This window comes from Hemiscyllium ocellatum, chromosome 11 (genome assembly GCF_020745735.1).
Source record: "Hemiscyllium ocellatum isolate sHemOce1 chromosome 11, sHemOce1.pat.X.cur, whole genome shotgun sequence".
In the NCBI taxonomy this organism is placed as follows: Eukaryota; Metazoa; Chordata; class Chondrichthyes; order Orectolobiformes; family Hemiscylliidae; genus Hemiscyllium; species Hemiscyllium ocellatum.
In genome coordinates, this window is record NC_083411.1 from 700805 (window position 1) to 721227 (window position 20423).

The 20423-nt window shown below is 42.4% G+C and overlaps 1 protein-coding gene across 1 annotated transcript in view; it reads left to right on the forward strand.

Annotated features, from left to right (window-relative positions):
* pabir2 (PABIR family member 2) overlaps positions 1-20423 on the forward strand; it is a 33767-nt gene that overhangs the window by 599 nt on the left and 12745 nt on the right. The window contains exons 2-5 of the mRNA XM_060832366.1: positions 9897-9975; positions 17181-17237; positions 18980-19023; positions 19345-19399. Coding sequence (XP_060688349.1) covers positions 9897-9975; positions 17181-17237; positions 18980-19023; positions 19345-19399 — 235 coding nt within the window. The remainder of the gene's footprint in view (positions 1-9896; positions 9976-17180; positions 17238-18979; positions 19024-19344; positions 19400-20423) is intronic.

The window sequence follows — 20423 nt, forward strand, 5'->3', positions numbered from 1 at the left end:
CTCCTCCCCTCCCCCTCCCCCTCCCCCTCCCCCTCCCCCTCCCCTGTGAAGAGAGTGCTTCACAGTAAAATAATTGGAGACAATGTGAACTTGCACTGAGAGTGATATTGGGACAGATGACAAGGAACCTTTAGACCAATGTGGTGTGGGAGCATACGGCCCATCCTGTTTCCTACTCCTCCAGTCAGTGCGATTGTGGCTGATCTGAAATTTCTCAAATCCACTTTTCTGCCTTTTCCCACTATAAATCTTTCTAAGAGGAGTTTAAAGGTGGAAGAATTAATGGAGAGACTTATGGAAATTATTTCACTAATTAGTACCCAGGCAGTTGAAGGCACTGCCACAACTGGTAGAACAGCGATATTGTGAAGAACAAGAGACCAGAATTGGACAGACACAATGATCTTAAAGGTTTATGGGTAAGAGAGTTGGAGACATAGGATAGGCAAAGGCATAGACTGCCTGAGATGTTTCTACGACTATTACAGGACATGTACAAGACAAAAGTGAGAAGCATTGCAGGAAAAGTGACAGTTTGGAAGTCCAAATTGGACTGCACTTAAGGATTGATTGAGCCCCATCCTTTTACTGATTGTCATGGATGATCTGAATGAATGATTGAGACTGGAGGTGTGATGGTCAATGATGTTTGCTGTTAATGTTGACCAGTTTACCAGGGATGATGAGAACATGAGTGTCTGGAGAACTAGACAAAAGCACAGGAAGACTGAGGTGTGAAGAAATAGAGAAGGATGAATCCCCAATCTTCTGGCAAATGAGAGGAGGAGGAAGCAAAAAAGTGATTTGAAAATGAGAACTGAGGAGGTGTGGTGGTGTAGATAAGATATGGCTCAGTGTCTCAGTTAATGATGGCCCTAGTATATTGAGAGGTCATGGTAGAAGATTACTAAGCCAGATAGAGCTCCAGCCAGACCTGACAATGAGTTGTGAAGCAGTTCTGTGCCAAAAAGTCTATAAAATCCTAGGAGCTTGCTGGTAAGACCACTGATTGTCCTGAACTACCTTAATGGCCCAAACTAGTGTACAGGGCATAATTTTAATGTTTGAACTTGTAACAATGGGAGAATATAAATTTTAGAGGGATATAGATGTTGTCGCTGAATGGGGAATCAGCTGGCCGATGAAATTTAATGGAACCATTGCATTTTATTAAGAAGAACAAGTATTATATGTGGCTGGGCAGGCTGAGAAAGTGGTTCGATAAGCATACAGGATCCTCCTATTTGATAGATACCTAGAATATAAAAGCACGGAAATTATGATAAAACACTTGGTCAGCCTCAGCTGGAACATTGTATTCATACGTTAGGAAGGTGCAGAAATGGTTCAAGATAATGGATCCAGAAATAAGGAATTTAATTATGTGAATTGATTTGGGAAACTGGTACTTTAAGCTTGGAGAAGTGTAGATTAAGATGAATGTCATCATACCTGAAATATTAACTGTTTTTCTCTTCAGTTCTCTGGCAGTTTCTGTTTCATTTCAGATTTCCAGCATTTGCAGTATTTTGTGTTTATGCTGTGATTTTGTTGTCTGCTATGTAGTCATAGGCCCTGGGACAGTCTTGGAGAGATGTTTAATCATAGCACTGTACCCTATTTCAATTCCTTTCTTTACTCAGCAGGAGACTAATCAACACGAACAATTTAGACAATTTCACTCTAATTTCTCACCAACTCTGATTTGATCGTGGAGAAACAGATTCCTTTTTGGGGCCAAGAAGATCAAAAAGAGTTGGCGAAAGTGTTCAAAATCATGAAGGGTTTTGATAAAGCAAATGAGGACAGTCTCTTTCTGGTGGGAAGAGCATTGGTTTACAAAGATCTATATTTAAAATAATTGGAAAAAGAACCTGATGCTGGACTTTATTTTTCTGCATCATGTTGTTGTGATATGGAATATGCTGCTTGAAAGGACAGGGGAAACAGATTCAGCAGAAACTTTCAATAGAGGACTGGATAACTCAATTAAAGGGAAAATACACAGGACTATAGAAAGAGAGCAGGGGAGAGTTGAACAGTTTTCAAAGAGCCAGCACATGCATGACTGATTGGCCTCCTCCACCATTTTCCATTTCCAGTGCTTGTATGATGAAGTAAGCTGCAAATGATTGTTTGTGGGCTGACCAGCTTCATTATTCCCATCCTCAGTTTGTCTCTTTGATATTAACAGTTAAAGCTAAGAGTGGTTAGTGCAATTTGTGATTTTAAGACAGGTTTTTGAACTTTTATACCCAATGTTTATAGGTAGCAATGCATCACTTGCTGTTTGTGATGTCAGAACGGCCAAGCTGCTGTATTGTTATGTAGCACTAACCTCCTTTTTATATTACTGAACATCTTAAACTGGAGCAAGATGTGAGATGCTCACAGGCGTCAGGAAAATGAAAACTGAGTTACCGAGGGGGTGAGTTACCGAGGGGGCTACCGAGGGGGTGAGTTACCAATTGTTGGGCTGTTGAAGGGACAGTCTTGCAGTGAGTGAATTTGAAGGGTTTGAGGGCTGAAGTTCTTTAGTAAAGGTATTACAGTACTATGAAAGGAGTTTAGGGTGGAAAGGTTGAAAGATTCCTCATAAATTGGGGGTTAGGCAGAGGGTTTGGAGAGGGAGTTATAAGAACTTCTTGAGCTCTTTGAAAGTGGAGTCGCAGGTAGATAGGATAGTGAAGGCGGCGTTTGGTATGCTTTCCTTTATTGGTCAGGAGTTGCGGCTGTACAGGACATTGGGTTAGACCACTTTTGGAATATTGCGTGCAGTTCTGGTCTCCTTCCTATCGAAAGATGTTGTGAAACTTGAAAGGGTTCAGAAAAGATTTACAAGGATGTTGCCAGGGTTGGAGGATTCGAGGTATAGGGAGAGGCTGAACAGGCTGGGGCTGTTTTCCCTGGAGAGTCCTAGGCTGAGAGGTGACCTTAGAGGTTTATAAAATCATGAAGGGTATGGATAGGATAAATAGACAAAATCATTTCCCTGGGGTGGGGAGTCCAGAACGAGAGGGCATAAGTTTAGGGTGAGAGGGAAAACCTTTTCACGCAGAGGGTGGTATGAGTATGAAATGAACTGCCAGAGGAAGTGGTGGAGGCTGATACAATTGCAACATTTAAAAGGCATCTGGATGGGTATATGAATAGGAAGGATATGGGCTGGGTGCTGGCAGGTAGAACTAGATTTGGTTGGGATATCTGGTCGGTATGGACTAGTTGGATCGAAGGCTCTGTTTCCGTGCTGTACATCTCTATGACTCTATAACTGAGGGCGGTATTGGTGTTTGGGGTTGGAAGGTCAGATGGATTTGCTGGGGAGATGAAAGGGTTGAGAGCAAAAGCAGAATAGTGACAGCTACAGGGTGGAGGAAGTTGAGTTTGATGGAGTTGAAGGGATAAGGATGGTATTGCAGAGCAGGGATTTCAGACTGTTGAAGTTATAGCTTCTATTGGTAGGAGTGAAATGAGGGGCATGCTTAAGCAATGTAATCAAGGGAAGCATGGAAAGTCATACTTGACAAATTTGCTGGAATTCGTTGAGAATATAACTAGTGGATTTGATGAAGGGGACCCAGGGGATGTGGTTTGTTTGGAATTTCAGAAGGCTTTTCGACAAAGTTCCACATAGAGTTTAGTCTGTAAGGTCTAGGATTAGAAGTTACTGTGTTGAGATGGATAAAAAAACTTTGGCAGACAGGAACCAAAGTGTAGGAATAAATGGATCTTTTTCCAAGTAGTAGGCAGTGACTGGTGGGGTACTACAAGGATCAGTGACAGGACCCCAGCTATTCTCAAATTACATTCATGATTTTGATAAGGAAGCTAAGTGTGATATCCCCAGAATTGCAGAAGACACAAAGCTGCTAGGGTTTGTGCTGTGCAGAAGGTGTAGAGATGCTTTGGTGTGGTTTGGAAAAGTTGAGTGAGTGGGCAGTTGCATGAAAGATATAATATAATGTGGATTAATGTCATGTTATAAGCTGAAGGCAGCTTATATTTGAATGGCTGTGAATTGAGAGAGGGAAATGTGCACTGAGACCTGGGTATCTTTGTGCACCTCGTGTTGAAGGTAAGTATACAGGTGAAGCAGGCGATGAAGAAGACAAATGATATTCAGCGGCCTTCAAAGCGAGAGGATTCGAGTACAGGAGCAGGGATGTGGTGCTGCCATTGTACAGGGCCTTGGTGAGACCACACCTCGTGCACTGTGTGCAGTTTTGATGTCATCTGCGCAGGAATGTTTTGCTATGGAGGGAGTGTAGTGAAGGTTTATTAGCGTGATTCCTGGTCTGGCAGAGGGAGGCGTTAGGAGAGATTGAATCGGTTAGAATTACATTTGCTGCAGTTCAGAAAAATGGGAGGGAATCTCATAGAAACCTATAAAACTCTAACCGCCCTCTTCAAGGTAGATGCAGGAAAGATGGTTCTGAAGGCAGGGGAGTCGAGAGCAATGGGTCACAATCTGAAGATATGGGGTAAATCATTCAGGACTGAGATGGTGAGAGATTTCTTCACCCAGAGAGTGGTAATGCTGTGGAATTAACAACCACAAAAAGAAATCAAGACCAAAACATTGTATAATTTCAAGAAGGAATTGGATATAGTATTTGGGGCGAATGGGATCAAAGATTAGATTAGATTACTTGCAGTGTGGAAACAGGCCCTTCGGCTCAACAAGTCCAAACTGATCCGCCGAAGCGCAACTCACCCAGACCCTTTCCCCTACACCTAACACTATGGGACAATTTCCCATGGCCAATTCACCTGACTTGCTCATTTTTGGATTGCGGGAGGAAACCGGAGCACCCAGAGGAAACCCACGCAGACACGGAGAATGTGCAAACTACCTGAGTCGCCTGAGGTGGGAATTGAACCCGGGTCTCTGGCATTGTGAGGCAACAGTGCTAACCACTGTGCTACCGTGCTGCCCACGATGATTATGAGGAAATAGTGGGAACATGCTATTGATTTGGATAATCAGATGTGATCAGAATGAGTGGCACAGCAGGCTCGAAGGGCTGAATGGCCTACTCCTGTTTCTATGTTAGAGTTTGGAGATGGTTACAGAAATGTTGAGGGATTCAAACATGATTGGATTTTGTCTTGGCGGTTTATCTATCTGGTTCACTGATGTTCCCCAGAGAAAGTATCTACATTCTTTACAGGGTCAATAAATGCTGGTCTAGCAAGTGATGTCCAGATCCGATGAAAGAATAAAAAGGTTAAAGTTTTGCGTGACTGATTGGTGGGTGAGTGAGTGGGACTTTGTGTAGGAATTTAGCACTTTAAGACTTACGATGCTGTTTAATAGATGGAATTAAATTTGTTCTATACTCAGTGTCTGGTTTTGAGTTTGTTAAAAGGACTGTCTTTGGTTTTGTTCCAATTACATTTTTGTGAATGGTTTTATTGATTTGAGTTATGTCTCCTTCAGCACTAGTGGATAGAACTGAATACAGAGTTCAATATCATGCCACTATAAACTACACTTGAATTATTTTCGGCAACTTTGATCATTTTAAGGAATTAGAGTTAATTTCTTTAACGGTTGATCAGCAAGATCAATGGGCCGAGGAGTGGTAGATGGAGTTTAAGTTAGGTAAATGCGAGGTGCTGTATTTTGGAAAGGCAAATCAAGGCAGAATTTATATACTTAATAGTCCTCGAGGGTTTTGCTGAACAACAATACCTTGGAGTGCAAGTTCATAGTTTTTTGAAAGTGGAGTCGCAGATAATTAAGATAGTGAAGGAGGCGTTTGGTATGCTTTCCATTATTGGTCAGAGCATTGAGTGTAGGAGTTGGGAGGCTGTGTTACAGCTGTACAGGACAGTGGTTAGTCTGCTTTTAAAATATTGTGTGCAGTTCTGGTCTCCCTCTTGTAGGAAGGATGTTGTGAAATTTGAAAGGGTTCAGAAAAGACCTACAAGGATGTTGCCAGGGTTGGAGGATTTGAGCTATGGGGAGAGTTTGAATAGGCTGGGGCTGTTTTCCCTTGAGCATTGGAGGCTGAGGGGTGACCGTATAGAGGTTTACAAAATTATAGAACATAGAAAAATACAGCGCAGTACAGGCCCTTTGGCCCTCGATGTTGCGCCGATCCAAGCCCACCTAATCTCCACTAGCCCACTATCCTCCATATGCCTATCCAATGCCTGTTTAAATGCCCATAAAGAGGGAGAGTTCACCACTGCTACTGGCAGGGCATTCCTATGAGGGGCATGGATAGGATAAATAGACAAAGTCTTTTCCCTGGGGTGGGGGAGACCAGAATGAGAGGGCATAGGTTTAGGGTGAGAGGGGAAAGATATACAAGGGACCTAAGGGGCAACTTTTTCACGCAGAGGGTGGTACATGTATGGAATGAGCTGCCAGAGGATGTGGTAGAGGCTGGTACAATTGCAACATTTAAAAGGCATTTGGATGGGTATATGAATAGGAAGGGTTTGGAGGGATATGGTCCGGGTGCTGGCAGGTGGGACTAGTTCAGGTTGGGATATCTGGTCGGCATGGGCAGGTTGGACCAAAGGTCTGTTTCCATGCTGTACGTCTCTATGACCTCGTGCACTGCCTGGGTGTCTGGTGGAGGCTGGTTCAGATGAGGCATTCAAAACGGATATTTGTTTCCATTTAAAATATGTTCAGAGTTACAGGGAAAAGGCAAGCAATCAGTATTTAGTTAAAATGCAGTTGTGATGAGCTGAATGGCCTCCTTTGCATCCTAACACTTCTATTATTCATAGAAGAGAACAGTGCAGCACAGTACAGACCCTTCGGCCCACGATATTGTGCTGAGCATTTATCTTAACCGAAGATCAACCTAACCTACACACCCCTCAATTTACTGCTGTCCGTGTCTTATCCAGCAGTCACTTGAATGTCCCTAATGTCTACGACCACTGCTGGCAGTGTATTTCATGAACCCATCATTCCCTACGTAAAGAACCTACCTCTGACATCTCCCCTATATCTTCCTCCAATCACCTTAAAATTATGATCCCTCGTGACAGTCATTTCTGCCCTGGTGAAAAGTCTCTGGCTATCTACTCTATCTATGCCTCTCATTACCTCGTACACCTCTATCAAGTCACCTCTCTTCCTTCTCTCCAGTGTGAAAAGCCTGAGCTCACACAATCTCTTTTCATAAGACACGCCCTCCAATCCAGATAGCATCCTGGTAAATGTCCTCTGCACTCTCTCTAAAGGACCTACATCCTTCCTATAATGAGGCGACCAGAACTGGACACAATATTCCAAATGTGGAATAACCAGGGTTTATGGAGCTGTAGCAAAACCTTGTGGCTGTTAAACTCAATCCCCCTGTTAGTGAAAGCCAAAATACCATAGGTCGCCTTAACAACCCTATCAACTTGGGTGGCAACTTTGAGGGATCTATGTACATGGATCCCAGGATCCCGCTGTTCCTTCACATTGCCAAGAATCCTGTCTTTAACTCTGTGTTCTGCATTCAAATTTGACCTTCCAAAATGAATCATTTCACATTTATCCAGGTTGAACTCCATCTGCCACTTCTCAGCCCAGCTCTGCATCCTGTCAATGTCTTCTTGTAGCCTGCAACAGCCCTCGACACTATCTACAACACCCCCAACCTTTGTGTCATCGGCAAACTTACTAACACACCCTTCCACTTCTTCACCCAAGTCATTTATAAAAACTACAAATAGCAGAGGGCCAAGAACAGACCCCTGTAGGACACCACTGGTCACTGACCTCCAGGTGGAATACTTCCCATCCACTACCACTCACTGTCGTCTTTCGGCCAGCCAATTCTGTATCCAGACAGCCACATTTCCCTGTATCCCATAGTTCCTATCTTTCTGAATAAGTCTACCATGGGGAACCTTATCAAATAGGAGAAAGTGAGGACTGCAGATGCTGGAGATCAGAGCTGAAAATGTGTTGCTGGAAAAGCGCAGCAGGTCAGGCAGCATCCAAGGAGCAGGAGAATCGATGCTTCGGGCATGAGCCCTTCTTCAGGATTCCTGAAGAAGGACTTATGCCTGAAACGTCGATTCTCCTGCTCCTTGGATGCTGCCAGACCTGCTGTGCTTTTCCAGCAACACATTTTCAGCTCGAACCTTATCAATGCATGATCTATCCCTTACAAAGCCATACTGACTATCTTCAATCAAACTATGTTTTTCATAATAGTCATAAATCCTATCTCTCAGATTCCTTTCCAGTACCTTGCTTACCACAGATGTAAGACAGGCTGGTCTGTAATTCCCAGGGATTTCCCTATTCCCTTTCTCGAAAAGAGGAACAACTTTCACCTCCCTCTTGTCAACTGGTGGGACTACTGTGGAGAGTGAGGATGCAAAGATCATCACTAGAGGTGCAGCAGTCTCATTCATCACTTCCCATAGGAACCTTGAATATATCTGGTCTGGCCCTGGGGGCTTATCTATCTTGATGCTGCTCAGAAGTTCCAGCACATCTACTTTCTTAATATCAATCTGTTCATGCCTATTAACCTGGTCCAGGTGTTCTCATTATCAACAAGGTCCGTCTCTCTCTGGTGAATAGTGAAACAAAAAAACTCATTAAGGGCCTCCCCTACCTCTTCAGATTCGAGGCACAAGTTCCCTCTACTATTCCAGATCGGCCTAACCCTCTCTGATCATTCTCTTATTCCTCACGTACCTTTGGGTTTTCCCTAATCCTTCCCTCCAAGACTTTCGTGCCCCCTCCTAGCTCTCCTTGGTCCATTTTTGAGGTCATTCATAGCTACCCCTGTCATCTCTAAACTGTGCCAGATCCTTGCTTCCTCAACCTTAAGTAAGTTTCCTTCTTCCTTTTGATGAGAAACTGTTCTGCTCTTGTCATTCAAGGCTCCTCCACCTTACCATTCCTTGCCTGTCTCAGTGAGACAAAGATATCCAAAACTCATAACAATTGCTCCTTAAACAGCCTCCATATTTCTGCTGTGCGTTTCCCGTAGAACAATTGTTCCCAACTTATGCACCACAGCTCCTGTCCAATATGCGCCCCCCCTGCCTATCTACATACTGAGTCAGGAATCCTTCCTGGACACACCTGACAAAATCGCCTCCATCCAGACCATCTGCACTAAGGAGGTTCCAATCAATATTGGGAAAGATGAAGTCACCCATAACAACAACTCTGTTACATTGGCACCTTTCCAAGATCTGCTGTTCTCCCATCTCTCTGCTGCTATTTGGTGGGGGGGGGGGGTCTATAGAAAATTCCCAATAAAATGATTGCTCCTTTCCTGTTACTGACTTCCACCTATACTGACTCCGTAGACAAACCCTCCTGAACAACCTGCTTTTCTGTAGCTGTGATGCACTTTCTAATTAACAATGCTACTCCCCCTCCCTGTTCTTTTTAAAAGATCTAAATCCTGCAACCCTGCCTCTGTGAAATCCATGTCTCTGTATTCAAAGTGGATCCAGCCAGGACTGGACTCAGTACTCAGTGTGAGGGTTACCCAGAGAACCATAGAGTTTGATGACTTTTTTTATTATTCATTCAAGGTACCTGGGCTTCGTTGGCTCAGCCAGCTTTTGTTGCCCATTCCTTCTTACCCTTGAGCTCGTGGTGAAAAGCTGAGGTCTTGCAATGATGTTCACCCACCCATTGGCATTCTCGAATGCAGCCCCATACTGATTGAATATGTTGAATTTGGAGAATTTAACAACTGTTTAAGTATTGTCATTAATTTTGGAACATGATTTCATTAAGAAGCTGATTAGCATCTTAACTACACTTCAATTCTGATTTCTTTCTAAGCAGTAATGAGCACACAGTATTTTAAAACCAATAGCTGAACCTTGAGCCTATCCTATGAGGGGTGCTGTCTGATGCTAATGAAAATCATTTTTATGATTTCTGTTTGGATTTTTTTTAGTGACAATGCTCAGGTTTTTCAACCCGATGTCCTGCGCAATCGGAGAAACAGCACCACTATTGTGAACCGGCACAGTCAGGTAAAGACAAACTGTGGGTGGGGGGGTGTGTGTGTGTGTGTGTACGTGTGTGTGTGTGTGTGTGTGTGTGTGAACGTGTGTGTGTGAACGTTGTGTTAACACCATGAAGTTGTAAACAGTCCTGATGGAATCGTGTGTCTGAAATGGAGGTAAATCTGCTGGACATTTGTGACTCAACCTCATCGCTAGTTCTCTTCCTACTTTTTGCCATGGATTATATAATTTACCATAAACCTATTGCGATGACAGTAAAGCTGTTGATACCTGGGAATTTACTAGTATAACTAGATCAGGAAAAGGTAATTGTTAACTGCAATTATTGGTAAGCAGCAGGAGAAAAGTTGGAGATGTCTTTTTTTCTAGATGTCAAATTAAAGCATTGACCAATAGCATTGGGAACTATCGTTAACATCAGAGCATAAGAAACGACAGCAGGTGTAAATCACATAGCTCCATGTGCCTGCTCTCTGATTTAATATCATCATCTGCCTCACTTTTATTCTCCTGCCCACTTCCCATATCCTTATATTAGATTGGACATCTGTTTATTTCAGCATTGCATATACTGAACAATTGAGCATCCACATACTGTGGAATTGAGAATTCCGAAAAGTTCACAGTCTTCGGAGTGAAACTGTTTCTCTTTGACTGTAGGTGTACAGGATGTCTTGCTGCAACTGTACACTTGGTGAGATATACCTGGAGTATTGTGCGAAGGTTTGTTCTCCTTATCTGAGGAAGGTTGTTCTGGCTATGGAGGGCGTGCACTGGAGACTTACCAGGCTGATTCCTGGGAAGGCAAGATGGATTTATGAAGAGATTGGTTTGATTAGAATTATATTCCCTGAAGTTTAGAAGAATGAAGGGGGATCTCATAGAAAAGTTTTAAATTCCAGCAGAATTAGAAAGGTTAAACACAGGGAGGACGTTTCCCATGGTAGGGGGGGGGGGTCCAGGACACTCCGTCTAAGGATTTGGGTAGGCTGTTTTGGAATGAGATGAGAAATTATTTCACTTGGAGAGCAGTGAGCCAATAGAATTCTCCACCACAGAAAGCGGCTGAAGACAAAACATTGAATGTTTTTCAAGGAGGAGATAGGTGTAGTTTTTAGTCTGACGAGATCAAAGATTATGGAATGAAAGCAGAATTAGAATTAGGTTTATTGTCATATGTACTCAAATACAGACATACAAGAGTACAGTGAAAAGTGTACAAAGCTGCCATTTCCCGTGCGACCTTAGATATAAACAGACCTAGGGACAAAACCGCAGGTATAAATTAGAAAAACAAAGAAATAAAGGCAAAAGTTCAGCATTACAGTCTTTCTAAATCAGGGAGTCCATCCTGGGCTTCCCTGAAGAGGCCAGGAATCTGTGAACTAGGAAACTAAATAGGATGATCAGCCATGATTATTTGAGTGGCAAAGCAGGTTTAAAGGGCTGAATGGCCTACTCCTGTTCCTACTTTATGTTTCTACTGAATGTAATTTCCCAGCCTTTCGAGCAGCTTATTTATTTATAAAACCCAAAATTGCTGACTCCCTCCCAATACTTTCTGCTGCCTTCAAAGATCTATTTGGATAAGCTCCCAGGCAACTCTGTCTCTGCACTGTTTAGGACAATATTATTTCTCCCAATTTCTTCTGTCACTTCCTTGTATTACATTTCATCTATACCATAATGTCTGCAGACACATCCATGAAAATGGGTGTCACATTTACCATTCTTCGGTTCTCGAGCTGCTTCTCCATATCTAAGGAAGACCGGGACAAGCCCTCCTGTGACCTCCAATCCCACTTCCTAGAGCAATCTGGTCTCCAAACTATCCAGGCCAGATGACATATCCACTTTGAGCATAGCTACCCTTTTCGTACCTCCTGCCCTTTCAGTTTCCAATTATCCATTATCTCTCCCATATCTGCTTCTACTAATGTTTTGACTCTTTTTAGTAAATACCAATACGAACTACTCATTAAATATTCTAACCATGAGAATTGTTGAAAAAAGGAAATGCCATGAAAGCTTTTCACCTTGCAGTCATCAGGACCGATGCAGGAGTAGCAAATTTCAAAGAGAATAATACTCTATAATGTGTCAGAAACAGGATGCTGATTGGCTGTTAAGTGGACTTCCAGTAAGGTGTTTGATGAGGGTCCCATGGTAGGCTCTTGCACAAAATACGGAGGCGTGGGATTAGACCATAAGACATAGGAGTGGAAGTAAGGCCATTCGGCCCATCGAGTCCACTCCGCCATTCAATCATAGCTGATGGGCATTTCAATTCCACTTACACGTGCTCTCCCCATAGCCCTTAATTCCTTGCAAGGTCAAGAATTTATCAATCTCTGCCTTAAAGGTATTTAACGTCCCGGCCTCCACTGTGCTCTGTGGCAATGAATTCCACAGGCCCACCACTCTCTGGCTGAAGGATCGTCTCCTCATTTCCATTCTAAATTGACCCCCTCAAATTCTAAGGCTGTGCCCACTGGTCCTAGTCTCCCCGCCTGACAGAAACAACTTCCCAGCCTCCGCCCTTTCTAAGCCTGGCATTATCTTGCAAGTTTCTAATAGATCTCCCCTCAACCTTCTAAACGCTAATGAATGCAATCCCAGGATCCATCACTTTCATCGTATGTTAGGCATACCATTCCAGGGATCATCCGTGTGAATCTCAGCTGGACACATTCCAGTTCCAGTACATCCTTCCTGATGTGTGGGGCCCAAAATTGGACACAGTAATCTAAATGGGACCTAACTAGAGCTTTATGAAGTCTCAGAAGCTCATTGCTGCTTTTATACTCCAACCCTCTTGAGATAAATGACAACATTACATTCGCTTTCTTAATCATGGACTCCACCTGCAAGTTAACCTTTTAGAGAATTCTGGACTAGCACTCCCAGATCCCTTACTTTGGCTTTATGAATTTGCTCACGTTGAATTTCATCAACCACTTCCTGGACAACTCTCCTAAACTGTCTTAAATCTTCCTACAGCCGTCCCACCTCCTCAGTACTACCTACCTGTCTGCCGAACTTTGTACCATCGGCAAACATCACCAGAATGCCCCTGTGTCTTCATCCAGATCATTTATATATAAAGTGAACAGCTGCGGCTCCCACACTGAACCTGGCGGGATACCACTTGTCACTGGCTGCCATTCCGTAAAAGAACCTTTTATCCCACCTCTCTGCCTTCTGTCAGACAGCCGATCCATGCCAGTAGCTCACCTGAAACACCATGGGCTCTCAACTTACTCAGCAACCTCCTGTGAGGCACCCAAACAGAGGCCTTTTGGAAGTCTGGATAGATAACATCCACTGGGTTTCCTTGGTCTAACCTACTTGCTACATCTTCAAAGAATTCTAACAGGTTTGTCAGGCACAACCTCCCCTTACTAAATCCATACTGACTTGATCTAATCCGACCCTGCACTTCCAAGAATTTAGAAATCTCACCCTTAACGATGGATTCTAATATTTTACAAACGATTGAGGTTAGATTAGTCAGCTTATAATTTTCCATCTTTTGTCTTGATCCTTTCTTGAACAAGAGGTTACAACAGCGATTTTCCAATCATCTGGGACTTTCCCTGACTCCAGTGAGTTTTGAAAGATCACAACCAATGCCTCCACTATTTCCTCAGCCACCTCTCTCAGAACTCTAGGGTGCAGCCCACTGGGGCTCGGAGATTTATCAATTTTAAGACCTTTTAGCTTTTCTACCACTTTCTCTTTTGTAATGGCAACCATACCCAACTCAGCCCCTGACTTTCCTTAATTATTGGGATATTACTCCTGTCTTCCACTGTGAAGACTGATGCAAAGTATTTATTAAGTTCTTCAGCTGTTTCCTTATCTCCCAGCACTAGCCGTCCTGCATCAATTTGGAACGGCTCAATGTCTACTTTTGCTTCTCGTTTTTTTTGTTATGTATTGAAAGAAGCCTTTACTATCATTTCTAATATTACTGGCTAGCCTACCTTCATATTTGATCCTCTCCTTCCTTATTTCTCTCTTTGTTATCCTCTGTTTTTGTAGTCTTCCCAATCTTCTGATTTCCCACTGCTCTTGGCCACTTTATAGGCTCTCTTTTTCTGTGATACATTTCCTGAGTCCCTTTGTCAGCCATGGCTGTCTAATCTCCCTGGATAATCTTTCTTTTCTTTGGGATGAACCTCTGTACTGTGTCCTCAATTATACCCAGAAACTCCTGCCATTGTTGCTCTACTGTCTTCACCACAAGGCTCTGCTTCCAGTCAATTTTCGTCAGTTCCTCGCTCATGCCCTTGTAATTACCTTTACTTAACTGGAACACCATATTGAGGGTGGTTTAGTGGTTTGGATCAGAGATTGGCTAGCTGAAAGAAGACAGGGGGTGGTGGTTGATGGGAAATGTTCATCCTGAAGTTCATTTACTAGCGGTGTACCGCAAAGATCAGTTTTAGGGCCACTGCTGTTTATCATTTTTATAAATGACCTGGATGAGGGCATAGAAAAATGGGTAGTAAATTTGTGGATGACACTAAGATAAGTGGAGTTGTAGATAGTGCTGGAGGATGTTGCAGGTTACAGGGGACATAGATAAGCTGCAGTGCTGGGCTGAGAGGTGGCAAATGGATTTTAATGCGGAAACGTGTGAGGTGATTCACTTGGGAAGGAGCAACAGGAATGAAGAGTACTGGGCTAATGGTAAGATTCTTGGTAGGGTAGATGAGCAGAGAGATCGCTGTAAGTTGAGAGCCAGATTGATAGGGTTGTTAAGAAGGCGTATGGTGTGTTAGCTTTTATTGGTAGAAGGATTGTGTTTCAGAGCCATAAGGTCATGTTGCAGCTGTACAAAACCCTGGTGTGGCCGCACTTGGAGTATTGCATCCAGTTCTGGTCCTCGCATTTTAGGAAGGATGTGGATGCTTTGAAAATGGTTCAGAGGATATTTACTAGGATGTTGCCTGGTATGGAGGGAAGGTTTTATAACGAAAGGCTGAGGGACTTGAGGCTGTTTTTGTTAGTGAGAGGTGACTTAACTGAGAAGTATAAGATAATCAGAGGGTTAGATAGGATGGACAAGGAGAACATTTTTCCTTGGATGGTGATGGCTAGCATGAGGGGACATAGCTTCAAATTGAACAGATGTCAGAGGTAGTTTGTTTACTCAGAGAGTAGTAGAGGCATAGGTCACACTCCCTGAAACAGTAGAACACACGCCAACTTTAAGGGCATTTAAATGGTCATTGATAAACATATGGGCGATAATGGAATAGTGTAGGATAGATGGGCTTCAGATTGGTTCCATAGGTCGGCGCAACATTGAGGGTCGAAGGGCCTGTACTGCACTGTAATGTTTTATGTTCTATGAACTCTGACCATCTAATCTGTTCTAACAATGCCCAGCATTACGGAGCTTATCAATTGAATAACTTCGCTTCATTTCATCAAAGGTGATTGCAGAAAATGAAAACTCATGGTGCAGGCAGTAACATATTGACATGGATCAAAGATTGGGTGGCTAACAAGAAGCAAAGGGGAATAAGTGGATCTTCCTCAGGCTTGTGGAATGTGAATGGTATCCCACAAGGGTCAGTGCTGAGGCCTCAACTCTTTATAATTTATATAAATAATTAGGATGAAGGGATCAAATGTATAGAAGCTAAATTTACTAATATGCAAGGATAAGTAGGAAAGTGAGTTGTGAAGAAGACCTAAGAAGTCTGCAAAGGGATGTACAGAGCTGAAGTGAACAGGCAGAAATCTAGCAAATGGAGTACAATGTGAGAAAGTTCATTTTGGCAAAAGGAATAAAGACGCATATTATCTAAATGGCCAGAGTTTGCAGAGCTCTGAAATGCAGAGAGATCTAGGTGTCCTGGTACATGAATTGCAGAACATTAGTATGTGGGACATTCTAGAACTAAGGTCATAGTTTAAAAATAAGGGATTGCCCATTTAAGACACCAGGAAACACTCTTTTCTAGGTTGAAAGTCTTTAGAATTCTCTTCCTCAAACGTGGTGATGGCCATTGAAGTCCACACAACTTGAGGTGTAACTGGAGTCAGGTGACAGCCAAACTCGGTCAAAAGGCGGATTTCCGTTGTTAAAGGACATTAGTGAACCAGAGATGTTTTTATGGCAGTCTTCAAATTCTACCAGTTGCCCTAAGCATCTGGGTTACTAACAAAAATACATTGCTGGAGAAACTCAGCAGTTCTAGCAGCATCTGTGGAGAGAAAGCAGGGTTAAGACTTTGAGTCCAGTGACCCTTCTTCAGAACTGGAATGCTAATCCAATGACAATGACACAAAACCATAGTTTCCTTTTTCCAAATAAGCAAGAACCTCCTATTTTATAGGAGGAATGTTATTAAATTGGAGAGGGTGCAGAAAAGATTTACCAGTATGTTACTGGGACTGGAGGGTTTGAGTTATAAGGAGAGGCTAGATGGGCTAAGACTTTTTTCCCTGGCGTGTAGGAAGTTGAGGGGTGACCTTATAGAGATTAATAAACTCATGAGGGGCACAGATAAGGTGAATAGCGACAGTCTTTTCTAGAGGGTGGTGGGGTTCAAAACTAGAGGGCATAGCTTGAAGGGAAAAGATTTAAAAGGGACCTGAGGGGTAACTTTTTCACACAGGGTGGTTCATGTATGGAATGAACTGCCAAAGGAGGTGCTAGATGCAGATATAGTTACAGCATTTAAAAGACATTTGGTTGGGTACATGAATATGAAGGGTTAAGAAGGATATGGGCCAAATGCAGACAAATGGGGCTACTTTAGTTTGGGAAACGTGGTTGGCATGGACGGGTTGGACTGATGGGTTTATTTCTGTGCTACGTACCCAGATCTCTAGCTAACTGATTCACCAGAACACAATTCCACCCAGGATCTTGGGCAAAGCAACCAAAATCACAATGGCAACTAGTCAGTTTCACACAGTGACTGCACCCAAATGTTGCACTGAGAGAGCAAGAGACACGCATGTGGAAAAGATGCACACTTCAGCTCCAGGTTGTTGGTGCCTAGCTTTGAGACTGTTTGGTTGTGACAGTGCTATGGCACTAGATACCTTGACCGGACAGTGCTGCATTCTTCCAAGGTTGACATTTCTCAGTTTGATCAGCGCATAAATGATATTTTTAGGTGAATTTTTAAAAAACCTTAAAGTTCTAGATTTGTGATGTATTTATTTGTCTTATTTCTGTTTTGTAGATTGTTCCCTCATCACCAGTTCGGATCCCCAGCAGCAGGCTGCATCAGATTAAACAGGTAAAGCTGCGTCATCCTTCTAGAATGGTTCAAACTGAATGATTAAATGTTCAATCATAAACTGTTTGTTCTGATTTCAGAGGTGAGAACATTCCTGGTGTTACACTGTTCTAGTTTGAGGCGATGTTTTTCATCAATAACCTAATTATTGTTGTTTTTTTTTCCAAAGAGACATCCAAATTATTAAACTAATTGACAGACTAAAATAAAAGTATGGATCTGTATGTAGTGGAAGCTGGTTGGGTATCAGATCCTGTAAGTCATTACACACAGAAGTAAACTGCCTGATTTTATTTAAAGATTTAAAGTAGAGAAACACTGACCCGTAACAGATCTCCTCATTCTTCAGGACAAGGAGGCATCTGACCTTTATTGAAGATGGCACAATATCATTCTTTGAGCCTTTAGCAAAGTTCAGTAAATAGCTGATGATTTGTGGGTCATTTTTTTTCTACGCAATGATAATGGAGTTGGGAGAGAATTTTCAGAAATTAATTGCGTTGTGAACCTGGTGAACAAAACTTTGAACACTGATAATGTAAAATGCAGCTGAAAATATTGACAGGCATTTAACATTTGAAATGTTAGGTAAACAACCAAAAATCCTGACCAGGAAGTAAAGTTTTGTGGTCAGGAAATAGAAGATTTTCAATAGATCTTCAGCTGAATTGGAATAGTCAAGTTGCCAAAATGAAATCCCTTTAAAATAGTGTCAGACATAATGATGCAGAGTGTGACTGTGAGGGTTAGAAGCTATGATAATGAAATTTCTTGATATTGATGGGTTATGGTCAACCTCATTTATAAGATCCACATTATGCAGATCTACTGGTTGAACCTAATGATCGGAAACTTGTTGATTGTGGAAACTGGACCTTACTTGCTCCCCCCCCATGGAGCAGCTCAGTCCAGCTAATGACACGCCACTCGCTTTTGCTGTCCATCTATTCCTGGTTTATTTAAGAAATATTTGCTAACTTCTATTTTAAAACTATCATTGCATGCTCAGACATCCTGTGCTCTTCTTTGTTCAGAATACAGTGAGTGGAAAAAGTTTGACTGGATTTAATGTATCAAAACTCTCTGATCTTAAAAATACTAGAAGGTCTTAGCATCTGTTTACAAATGCAAATATGATTTATGAAATCAGCTGTGCATCAGCTGCATTGATGTCAACATCTGCAAACGCAGCACAAACATCACGAGACTTCCTTCTTTCCAGTGGCCTAAAACCGACATTAACCTCAAAATCAAATCTTGTCCTGTGTGTTAACTACTTAAAAACTAGACGTTGACACTGGCTGTCAGTGTAAGGCGGGATAAGGCAGATTTTATTAAGGTAGGATCTGGCCAGAGTAGCTAATTGAGTCTACAGCAGATCAGTGGGAGGTAATCAGACAGGTACTGGGGGCAGTCAAAGCCCAAAATGTTCCCTTTAGGGTGAAATGTAGGAGCAACAAGCCCAGAGAATCCTTGATATCTTGGAATATTCCAGAGAGACCCATTGTAATATTCTGCTGCTGAGGCGTTGTTGTCCTTCAGAGTTATAAAGTTCAGTTTCTGTGCTTTTCCTGAAGTCACTTTGAGGCTGTGCATATTTTAAAGGAGTTCTTAAATAAACTGACAGTGTGCATGCTTAAATCCAGAGAATCCCTGTACTGTCATGTCCCAAGTTACCCCTGTGGTTGAAAATATAACACAGTAGTGCTCGAAGACTTGAATTTTTTTTTCTCTTTAAATAGGAAGAAGGAATGGACCTCATGAACAGAGAGACAGCTCATGAGAGGTAAGATTGGAGCCACATATTTATTTAAATTTGCAGTCAGAATCTTTGCTGCCACTAAGCAGTTTCTAACTGTATTTCTTTCCCCTCCGGACATTCGATACATACTTCCAAGAGTTTCATATTCAGAGCAGCCGTTTCATAATGTGATGTTTTATGAATGTCACATTTCTCTATATCAGGATTCATCACTCTGCTCTTAGTTTGCTCTTGCTGTGTTTTGTATTTCCAAACTGTGCTCAATCTGTCTCTGGATTTTGCTGCTTCTTAAGCCCAGTTGTGCCTTGGCTTTCCTTGTTAATCCTGAGTGTGCTTTATAAACAGGGGAGTACAGGCAGCAATGCAGATGAGTGTTTCATGGGAAGAGAGCTTGAATCTGGTGAGTCATCAATACACATGGAGAAATGTCCTTTGTTATTGAACTCTTAGTAGCTGCTTCGAACCACAGTTACTTCCAGTTCTCGGGAGGAGTGATAATGTGCTCCTTGAGAAAGTAATCCAGTGAAGTAACAATTTTTAATCGATTATTCCATTCAGTGCAGCTCATTTGTCAGCGACTGAAAAATCTCCAGGTATGATCAGATATGGCAGGAGGAAAACTTAAAACATTTCTTACTTTAATCCTTTCAAATTCTGAATGAGTCCAGGCACTTGATACCTTCACAGACACAGTTTGATGAACAGTGTCAGATTAAAGTGAGACATGAATTCCAAACAGATGTAAACTGAGTGCATGTGTAGAAACTGAACCATCTACAAAGACAGAAATATGTTTTGTAGTCTCTCTGCATTGTTTCCTCACAAAGAGACTACGATCTAACTGTACCTATGTTTATGGCTGAAGAGATAGTCAAATTGTGCACTGGTCTGGCAGCATCTGTGGAAAGAGAAACCAAGTGAATGTTTTGATTCCAGTATGATTTGAAGAGCAGTCATAACATGTTGAAACGTTAACTTTGTTTCTGCCTCCACAGATGATGCCAGACATGTTGAGTTTCTCCCGCACTTTGTTTTTGCTTTAATTAACTATATACAGTTCACCTCAGTGATTAAAATCTGATTGAAGATTTGTAGCTCGGGTATCCGTTGTTGTGGTTCTGCTCGCCGAGCTGGAAGTTTTTGCTGCAAACGTTTCGTTCCCTGGCTAGGGAACATCATCAGTGCTGTTGGAGCCTCGTGTGAAGCGCTGCTTTGATGTTTCTTCCGGTATTTATAGTGGTTTGTTCTTGCCGCTTCTGGGTGTCAGTTTCAGCTGCAGTGATTTGTATGTGGGGTCCAGGTCGATGTGTCTGTTGATGGATGTTCTTGCCGCTTCCGGGTGTCAGTTTCAGCTGTAGTGGTTTGTATATGGTGTCCAGGTCAATGTGTCTGTTGATGGAGTTTGGGGATGAATGCCATGCTTC